General features: G+C 31.2%; 5 protein-coding genes across 5 annotated transcripts in view; 2 read left to right on the top strand and 3 right to left on the bottom strand.

Annotated features, from left to right (window-relative positions):
- Window positions 1–498, top strand: part of LOC105624636 (tyrosine-protein phosphatase 10D) — an 11,515-nt gene extending 11,017 nt beyond the window's left edge. The window contains exons 21-22 of the mRNA XM_012205992.1: window positions 233–385; window positions 491–498. Of these exons, the coding sequence (XP_012061382.1) occupies window positions 233–385; window positions 491–498 (161 nt within the window). The remainder of the gene's footprint in view (window positions 1–232; window positions 386–490) is intronic.
- Window positions 499–1,407: 909 nt separating this feature from the next.
- Window positions 1,408–2,184, bottom strand: LOC105624613 (thioredoxin-like protein 4A). The gene is made up of 3 exons (XM_012205969.1): window positions 2,107–2,184; window positions 1,848–1,984; window positions 1,408–1,621 (listed from the first exon to the last, which is right to left on the bottom strand). Exons 1-3 carry the CDS (start codon window positions 2,182–2,184, stop codon window positions 1,408–1,410), a joined length of 429 nt encoding a protein of 142 aa, XP_012061359.1.
- Window positions 2,185–2,448: 264 nt separating this feature from the next.
- Window positions 2,449–3,845, bottom strand: LOC105624612. The gene is made up of 4 exons (XM_012205968.1): window positions 3,769–3,845; window positions 3,225–3,395; window positions 2,906–3,139; window positions 2,449–2,827 (listed from the first exon to the last, which is right to left on the bottom strand). Exons 2-4 carry the CDS (start codon window positions 3,375–3,377, stop codon window positions 2,696–2,698), a joined length of 519 nt encoding a protein of 172 aa, XP_012061358.1. The 5' UTR covers window positions 3,378–3,395; window positions 3,769–3,845; the 3' UTR covers window positions 2,449–2,695.
- A 444-nt stretch (window positions 3,846–4,289) lies between these two features.
- LOC105624610 (protein SMG5) lies at window positions 4,290–9,071 on the top strand. The gene is given in 9 exon segments (XM_012205967.1): window positions 4,290–4,363; window positions 4,796–5,018; window positions 5,412–5,576; window positions 5,760–6,028; window positions 6,174–6,354; window positions 6,449–6,955; window positions 6,957–8,214; window positions 8,346–8,681; window positions 9,004–9,071. Coding segments are annotated over 9 exon segments (3,081 nt in total).
- A 311-nt stretch (window positions 9,072–9,382) lies between these two features.
- The window catches only part of LOC105624635 (aspartate aminotransferase, mitochondrial), a 4,877-nt gene continuing 4,273 nt past the window's right edge, over window positions 9,383–9,986 (bottom strand). The window contains exon 7 of the mRNA XM_012205991.1: window positions 9,383–9,423. Coding sequence (XP_012061381.1) covers window positions 9,383–9,423 — 41 coding nt within the window. The remainder of the gene's footprint in view (window positions 9,424–9,986) is intronic.

The raw sequence follows: 9,986 nt of genomic DNA, 5'->3' as shown, positions 1-9,986 counted from the left end.
ATAGTATAACTAAGTAACTAACTAAGTAACTAAACTAACTAACTAACTAACTACGTAACGTAAGTAACGTAACTAAGTAACGTTACGTATACGTATAGTAGTACTACTACTACACACACACACACACACACACACACACACACACACACACACACACACACACACACACACACACACACACAAAATTTTCATTATAAGAACGATTCATTATAAGAACGAAGTTAATTTTCAGAAAAATCCCGCACTCTGAATTGTATTTTTAAACCATTGAGGGATTCATACAAGTTAATAAATAGAGAAAGTTTAATACAGGAGTGTATTCCATTAATAACTTATTCAAGTCCAACTGATGTACTTGGCAATAGTGTACAACATGTAACAAATAGTAAGTTTCTCTCTCTCTCTCTCTTTATCTCTTTAATTTATGAAATTTATATTGTACAAATTTTTCATTATTTTAAATAATTTACTAAATCTATCTATTTTGCAGCTATGTGAGAGACGACTGAATTGTTTATAATTATTCACATGTTAAATTAATTATTAATACTTAGATGTTAGACCAAAGTGTACACTGTAATTACATGTAAATATAATTATCTTGATAAAATATAAGATAGAAATCTTCTATAAGATAGAATTGATATTGTATACTTTACGTACCATTTTTTTATAAATAATTGTAATTTTATGTATGAATATTTCTATATACATATGAATATCAGACGCCAGAATACATTATGTGATATCGAAATGTTTACCAACATTATTGCTTAACATATGCCTTAAGGAAACTAGTCCAACTAGAAAACAGAGATTTTTAAGTAACAGAGATGGATATTAATTAAAACGTATATTTAGATATAAACCATAAACAAAATAGTAAAAATTTTATAAAATTCTTTAAAATATATGTATTATTGATAAGTTATCGTAAGTATGTACACTTATTCATATAATTTATACATTTTGTACTTTATGATTATTTTATCTTATATTAGGTGTGGGAAAAAGTTCGTGGCGTTTTTCTCATTACATCTAAGAAAAACGAACTTTTTCTCACACCTAATATTTATTTTTAAAATATGCACAATATAAATTACAACGAAACTTACAATTATCCATTCAAAATCAAATTCATCTAGCTTCTTTCATCATGTAGTACACAGTTGAGATTTAGTTGCACATTTCGGCCAATTTTCGCTTGATTCGATGGCCGATCAGCATTCAGACTGTACGCGGGTTGATGAAGTAAAAATAAAGGGCAAGAATCAAGATGAAAAATCAGTCGAAATGTACAACTAAATCCCAGCTCTAATGTAATGTATTGCCTTGAAATAAATATAGCATTATTATCTATCTCCAAAATACAAAAGCGTTATATATTTCATATATTTTACAAATAAATTAATATCGATATTTAGTAGAATAATCTTTAGGAGAGACAACTAAACCACGACCTTTCCTTGCACCTCTGTAAACTGTTTCAATAATGTCGATCATTTCCTGTTTGTCCTCAAGGGTCCAATTTATTTTGTTATTATTTCCAGTACCTAAATCTATCATGATGTGTTTATTTCTGAAGAAGAACATTACTGTACATGGGTCATACAGTTCATACCTGTAAAAAAGTATATATTGTGTATATTTTTGTATACGTTATATATATCTTTGTATACATTATTGTTAAAATATTGTTAAAATATTATATCACTAAAATTTATTTCAATGATTAGTCTTAATTAACTTAAATAATAGATTTTATTTATTTTTTGAAGAATTAATTAAATTATTGATTAATTATTGATGCAATATATGGATCTATAAAGACATAAGTTCCTACTTACATTTTATTAAAATCTGGCACTTTTGTGATATCCACCAGATAAATAACAGCGAAGTTCTTGACTTTCTCCGCGATATTATAAAGTACTTCATCCATTTTCATACACATCGGATCCCAATCATGTCCAAAGCGAATAACCTAGAAAGAGAGAGATACTATTTTCAACGCATGAGTTCTAATTCTGTTGTAATTGACTTAATGTTTATTTATGTATAATGAGAAATAAAGTGAATGAATGAAACCTGTTGAAATAAACTCACCACGACTCTGTCTTCTTCTGACAGAATGGCTTGATCGACTTGATAGCCGTTTTCCAAATGCGATAGCATATAAGACATTTTGAGATGTGTGAAGTACAAAATTTGCGATTACAAAATGATATTATTTCGTTTGTGTTTGTGTTAAAGCAATTAAAAATGTTGTTTAAGGTTAAGAAACGAACTGTCTAAAGTCACTAGATTTATAAATGTCACTACTTACGACGCCAAAATCATTTTACTTGCACTTTTAGCACTCGGATTCTGCGCTTTCATTTCATGTTCTAGAAATTTCTTTAATTCTTTATGTACTTTTCATTTTTTTTTTCTTTATTTTTATTTTTTTTCTTAATTATACAATTAACTTATTTCAAGCGCAGGTATAAAGAACAGAAGTCCAAAAGTAAAACGTCAATTAATGGAAAAATGAGAAAAACTGCTATTGTGAAAGCACATAATTTATTGTAAAAATAATTTATTGTAAAAAATAGAACTGTAATGTTTTACTTTTTATACTATGGAATAAATAAAATAATTATTTTTTACATCTGTATGGAAATACAAAGTATGTAAACAGCAGAATAAACAATACTTATGTTTTGGATTTAAGCAGATCTATGTATGCTTCCGCGATTAAGTCATCTTTTTTTATGAACAATGTTTGCATGAGGTCATCAGCAATCTTCTGTCCAGTTATTATATCCTGATCTTCTTTCAACACTACCTGTATTTATTGATATTCCATATTATATTACTGATCTTTATTGATATATGGTTATATAATAAATAATTTTATACAAACCTCTAATTCTATAAAATTACCCAAACCATCTACTTTATCAATATGTATTCGAGTTTGTCCAGCAATGAATAACAGTCTCGTTTTTTTAACAACTCCTAATATACCATTAGATTGAGTCAAAATACTTCCAATTGACTCAACAATATCTGAGTTTAATGATACTTTGTCATAAGTGGACAACTTTGGTCCAGAAACATCAGGTCTCTTATACAAGATTAACTCTGCAGTACCATCCTAAGGAACAAGAAAAAAATTGATATTTAGATGATAATATTATATAATTATACTTATAATTGAAAAATTTAATAATTGTTCCAACCTTAAACTTTCGTAATTTCAATCTTCCTTCTTTTGTCTTGAAGAAGATGTCATGCTGCTTGATTTCAGTTTGAGCTGTGTCACTCAGCTCTGTAGCTTTTGAAATGGTATGTTCAATATCTCGAATTACAGCTTTGATCTCAATGTTACGCATGATTATCCTTGGAATCCTCTAAAATTTACAAAAATTTATTGACTCATTTTATTTTTCAGAATCTCATCATGTTTCTTATCTTGTTTAGATTCTTATCTTACATAGATCTATTTGCTTTGCTTGAAACCCTTCAAAATTTTTACACTTAAATGAGATAAATATATATATTCGAGCGTAGAAGAGAAAGAAAGCAAAGATGCTTAGTGCAAAACGTGCAAGAAGCGTAAACAGACCTATGTATTATCTTACAGATTTCTGTACATTCAGCTTATAATTATAAATCATAATTATAAATCACAATCTGATAAAAAATATTCTAGCCAAAAAGTATATAGACTTTATTTTTTATTTATACATTCATATATTATTTGAAAAATCTCCTTTTCTATACCTATCTATTGTATCTAACTTGTTTACTTTTTTATCAAACTAACGTCGAACACTTGACAAACGACCGGTACTTTCAAATGAAAATAACCACAATAACCAGAATAGGGAATTTTTGCAGTACCGGATTTCTATTTCTAGGGTTTTTAAACGCGATGAGTGACGATATCCAATGAAAGCTCTGTTTTATCTCACGTGACAATGCAAAGCAGAGCTCTCATTGGATATCGCTCATTGTTCATCGCGTCCAGTGTACAATAAGTTTAAGTGTACTGCAGTCGTGGACGGACTGAACCAGACTCGGCAGTAGATAGTGGATGGGTGTCACGGGTGTCACGTTTGGAGCAACGGAAAGAGAAAGTGAGCACTGGTGGACACTGTACAGGTAGCAGCGACGAGGTGTGTCGACGAACGGGCGACGAATGTCGAGATTTCTGAGTCTTCGGAGGAGATGCGCGTCCCAGGGGACCGCAGGGCAATGAGTAACGACGAGTCGGCCGGAACGCGGGTCATGAGTAACGCAAAATGAGAAGAACGTTTAACGCCACGGTGGAGGCCCGAACAACGGACTGCCTCGAAGTCACGAGACGTCTGCACAAGTAAGCCCCTCCGTTTCTCTGCGTAGAAATAAAATACTCTATTGTAAAAGTATTATTTTTTATCTTTACTGTGATAAAAAAAAGAGATACTTTCATAACGATCTTGAAGAAACAAAGGGATTTCGAGAAACGTGAACCTAACCCGTCGTTGTCTCAATCGCCATGCTTGTTTCTCATTCGCACGTTTCTCGATAAATTTTGCGCGGTTTCCGATATATTAGATATATATATATATAAAATTGATTCATTCTTAGTTGGAAAAACATCTGATTAATGCATTTGTACTTTTAACATTGGATATGATAATAGATTATCTAGTAAATGAAAAAAATTGTACAGTGAAATGTGTATCTTTGATAATGACCTTCACATGTGACACAAAATATGCTGGTTCACTTTTTAAATATGCATTTTATTATTTGTTTTGTTAAGAAGCGTGACAGAAATTGTTAAGAAATTGGATGAGCAAAAGAATCGTGCCCTGACAGTAAGCGACATATTTCTTTCATCTGGAAAAATTCAGCGTATGAAACTTAAAGATTATTGCGAGAGACTGATATTAAAAGACCCTATTGGAAATGTGCATAAAATAGAGGAGCTTCTTTGGAGAAAGGCCTTCTATGATGTTGTATACACAGCCAAGAAGTTACGGAAGGTATTTATAATGTAATATGTTAAAAATTGAAGCTGATAATAAGTTTCTTGCCTGAAATCTCATAATAGTGATTCAGGATTCTGAATTTCTTTATTTTTACCTCTAAACCATGAAATTCAGAGAATCTCTAAATCATAAAATTGGAAACTATGGTTCTATCATTATCTTTCATTCACGCTATTTACATGTATCTAATATATCACATATGGAAGAGATTTTATATATTTGAGAGTAATATATATAGAAATGAAAATATATATATATATATATATATATATACATATAGTTTTTATATATTATTTTATATATAGTATATTTGTTTTAAATATATATGAATATATACAAGTTTTTAAAATATAGAATAATAATAAGAAATTATTAACAATACTTTAGGATAACATCTGGAATGATACGGAAAAAACGCTGCTTTCGATCCATTTGGCAGTGGGTGTGGGATATTATCATCATCTGATAATGAGACTGCAAACTGAATATGATCTAGATCTTGTTGGCATTGTTGATTTTGCTTTCATTCAAAACGAAAGTATTTCATCATATGTAAGAAAATTTTTTAATATTTCATTTAATTTATTCGGGTTAGGAAACAAAAGTTTTATGTTAAAAGTATATTAATTATTATGATTTTTAATTGTGATTTTTAATTGTGATATTATATACAAATTATGACAGTTATGTAAGACAATACATATGTAATGTAAAACAATTCTAAATTTGTGATAGGCAAGAATTAAGACAGGGCAAACTAAAACTCATACCAAGGAGCTCAAACAGTGTGTCATGCGCTTGATCCATCGAAGCTTAGTATGCCTTGGAGACTTGAGTAGGTACAAATTAGAATTAAATTCAAATTGGGATCCAATGATAGCAAACAGATATTATAAGATGGCTATAGCCATTGATCCAAACATTGGTATGCCTCACAATCAACTTGGTACTATAGCAGGCAATAAAAATTATGGATTAGATGCAGTTTATCATTATATGAGAAGGTTGGTGTTCATATATATAATTTAATTTTAATAATGTAAATACATTTTCCAATAATAAATTGTATCCTAGTAATTGTATTTTCTTTTTATTAACATGTAAATATTTTTTAATCAATACTGATTATTAATTGTAATTATTTTGCAGCGTTTTGTGTCCTGAGCCATTTGAAGGAGCAGAAGGAAATTTAAAGAAAATTGTAATAACTCAGTCGACCTATACAGATGAAAGCAATTCTGTCCATCATTGTGTATCGCGATTATTTTCTTTGTTACGCTTATGGGATTATGAAAATCCAAATTCTGATAAAATAAATCAAGAATGCCAGGTATTTAATTAACGTTAAAATATTTATTAGGTATTTGAATTTTATATGATAATATTGTCACAATTTATGATGGTGGTTAATTTTTTTTCAACAGGATCTCTTAACTGATATAGAAAAGTGTTTAACAATGGATCACATTGAGCCAAATAATACAAATTCTCTTGAAAATATGGATAATATAGAAACATATCTTCAAAATTGTAAAAACAGACCAACGCTTTATTTAACAGATAATATGATGTTTAAGATCGTGACAATATGCTTAATGTCAATTTCTAGATTAAAAAATAAAGAATCCAACGAAGTACAGGGTGTCGTTGCTATAACTTTAGCGATACTGTCACAATTGTTAGAGTTTATAATAAGAAAATTACAAGAAATGATTATAGAAATGGCTGTGCCTAATGTAGAAGCAATTATAAAGGGAAATACTTGTTCCAAGTTAAAAAATGCACAGGAAAATCAAGCATTATCTGAATCAGGAGACAACAGAAATCACGTGAAAGAAAAAGACTCTATTTTTAGCAAAGACAATAATGTACTCAATTCAGATGAGACTAACAAAATTAAGTCAGATAACGGATTCAGAAACAAATTAGGTCCCAAAAAAAACTCGCAACAAATCGAAAAGTCTTCTCAGCAAACTTCGTAGGCGAAAAAGGAGAATTAGCTCTGATTCAGATGCGAGCGACGTAGATCAGTCAACATTAGCGTCGTCTAGTGACGAAATCAACTCTGATGTATCTGAAACGGAAGACGACGTGTTGAGTGAGGGAAACGATGCATTGTCGGACGATAATACAGATGACGAAGAACCATCTCCAGAAAATAAGATTCAGACTATCGAAAATATAGCGCAGCCAGCGAAAAAAGAGATGAATGGCCATGGCAGCGATATTGTCGACAAAACGAAGGATTGTGAGAACGGTATAAACCATTTAGTTAACGGACAACAGCACGCAATCAATCAGCAAATGGGTTCGAAAGCACTGAGTGATAAAGATTCTGTAATAAATTCTGTGAGCAACAGTGCTGTAACTATTACGAATACTGACTCGTCTAGTACCTTCGAGGAAAGTAGTGATCGTTTATGCAATACGGACATCTTTTATATAGCACAGTTGAAAAAGCAAAGCTTAAAATCGGATGACATTTTGAATATATTGATTGACAAGGAGATTCTTGTGTCTATTAAAGTATGTTGCGATTGGCTTCGAAGTAACCCCGACATTGTGAGAATATGCGCCAAAAGTTCGCGAACATTATTGAAACGTGTTACGATCCTGTTAAATCTAATCAATATGGATATTGAAACTCTTGTGCAGGGAAACGAAGATTTCTCGATTCTATCCAGTGTAGAGAAATTGAAAGAATATATGAAAATCATACCTCTACCAGAGGACATTGATCTTCGGGGGTTAAATTTACTGGAAAATGCTCATAAAACTCTCAATTGGCAAATACTTCGTAAACACAAAATGAACAAGCGGGAAGAAACACTGCTGAGAATATTGAAACTAATCGAATTCGGACACCATCTCTGTTCTGTTGAGAATTCAAAAGTACAATACGATCAGACTCAACGATTGTTCACGGTGACGGACGAAAACTCCTCAAACGCTCCAAAGGTAATAGATTTAGATGAGAAAAATTCCGGACCGGAACACTCGAAACAGAAACTTATGAAACACATGGGCAAATTGTGGTTGAATGCCGAGGTTCGAGCTTTAGAGAGTCAAGTACAATCTCGATTGATGTCGCCATATCTTGTTCCCGACCACAAAGCTTTATCCAAGCATACGCCAGCTCTTAAACGCTTAGTGGAAGCAAAAATATTTGTTGTGGTGATTCCCTCAGTTGGTAAGTAAATCTGTGTTCAAAGTGTAAGATGAAAGAATTGTATTAAAAAATGAATACAGAAGTTATTTTATTGTCTATTATTTACGTAAAATTATATTTGTAGTTGTATTTATATAACATCGTATTTATAGTTGTTTCTGCTCTGGACGAGGTGAAACGTGTAAGCGCTCAGGCGAGAGAAGCGACACGATGGCTGGAAGTGCAACTGAGGTGTGGCTCAAGATTCTTACGGGCGCAGAGACCACATGAACGTTTGGCGCCGCCGTTAATAACAGAACCAAAACCGAAAGACAAGGAAGCATGGTTATTTTTTCAGATAATAGAATGTTGTTATTATTTGACTCAGGAAGCGAAGGTTGGTTTTACTGGTGACGGAGAGGTACCTGTTGTGACCCTCTTGACTGGTTGTAAACCAGACGACAGAAAAGCTTTGGATTTTAATCCTGATGGATTAGCAGAAAGTGCAGGTAGCTATCACTTTTGTTTTTTTTTTTGTCCCTCAAATGCTAACATAAAGCGATCAACTAATCAATTGGTTTCATATATGTGCGTGCGTTCATGTGTATGTATATATATTATATGTATACATACATATGATATAAATAGTAAATTACATAGATTTACGAAAAAAAATTTTACATAGCATTTTTAATTGATGTCTCAACAATTTTGTATATGATATCGCTTTACAATTATATTATAAAATTATAATAAGATAAAAAAATATAAATTTAAGACTCATTCTCACAGCAAAACTTAATATTTATTTGCTGAATGTTTACTTCATAGGTGTTAATCTGGAGCATATAGAATTGTTTTATGTAAAGTGGAAATCGTCAATCAAGAGCTATGGTTGAGCGAAATATATCACTTTTGCGTGATTATTTGTTGCCAGTCTCATTCAGAGATGTCTATTGCTCGGATGCTGCATAACCGGATTTTCAGCCGATTAAAGAGCAAACACGGCAAGAGGGTTGGAAACCCGCATATGAAACAGAAAATCGACAACTACCGCTGTTTGATGATCGGTGCCGATAAAGAATGTCATTTTCCGCAGTAGAATCTTAAGTAATAGAACCATGTTTTTTCCTCTTTCTAATCATTCGTATTGCCATTTATGTTTAAAAAGATTGTATTTTTAAGTAAACGTTTTTAAATAATTAGACTACTACTTTTGTCCAGCCCTATCATCCAGTTGGCGAGTCGCAGCTGTTTGCAGATGCAAATTAATATGTTACTGAAGAACATAAGGCATGAAATTAAATGGGTATTACACATATACGTTGAAATAATCGAGAATTGTCTAAATTCGAGCACTAATTGAGATATGCTAACTTTGTACACGAAAACAAAAATATGTATAATCTTATGTTGTATTCAATTATTTCTATTTGTAATTATTTTTGCATAGTTCGTTATTACTCCGTACAGTATAGAAGCTTGCTGGTACGTTTGCAACTGTTACTAGATATTTCTACATAACTACTAGATATTTCTATATAAAACATTGCAATATTCCTGCAATATTGCTCTGTAAAGTGATCTTTGCTGTATAGGACATTATGTAAAAATGTAAGATATGTAAGATATTGAACAATGATACGTACATACAAAGCATTTTCGAAAATTTACGCATGTCTGAGTGCAGACACAATAGGAGTATATATCAATTGCATACAAACTAATTGCGCACAAATTAATTCCAGTGCTAAAATAAAAAAAATTATATATATATATATATATATATATATATATATAACTTACCTACGTAG

Source organism: Atta cephalotes, assembly GCF_000143395.1.
Source record: "Atta cephalotes unplaced genomic scaffold scaffold00083, whole genome shotgun sequence".
NCBI lineage: Eukaryota > Metazoa > Arthropoda > Insecta > Hymenoptera > Formicidae > Atta > Atta cephalotes.
Note: the sequence above shows the minus strand (reverse complement) of the source record. Positions and strands in the feature narration are given on the sequence as shown.

Coding starts and splice junctions, on each gene's coding strand:
- LOC105624613 (XM_012205969.1), bottom strand. CDS start 2,184: ATGTCTTATATGCTATCGCATTTGGAAAACGGCTATCAAGTCGATCAA. Junction 1,985..2,106: donor CAGAAGAAGACAGAGTCGTG/GTGAGTTTATTT, acceptor CTCTCTTTCTAG/GTTATTCGCTTTGGACATGA. Junction 1,622..1,847: donor GTGCCAGATTTTAATAAAAT/GTAAGTAGGAAC, acceptor ACTTTTTTACAG/GTATGAACTGTATGACCCAT.
- LOC105624612 (XM_012205968.1), bottom strand. CDS start 3,377: ATGCGTAACATTGAGATCAAAGCTGTAATTCGAGATATTGAACATACC. Junction 3,140..3,224: donor TGAAATTACGAAAGTTTAAG/GTTGGAACAATT, acceptor CTTGTTCCTTAG/GATGGTACTGCAGAGTTAAT. Junction 2,828..2,905: donor GTAATTTTATAGAATTAGAG/GTTTGTATAAAA, acceptor CAATAAATACAG/GTAGTGTTGAAAGAAGATCA.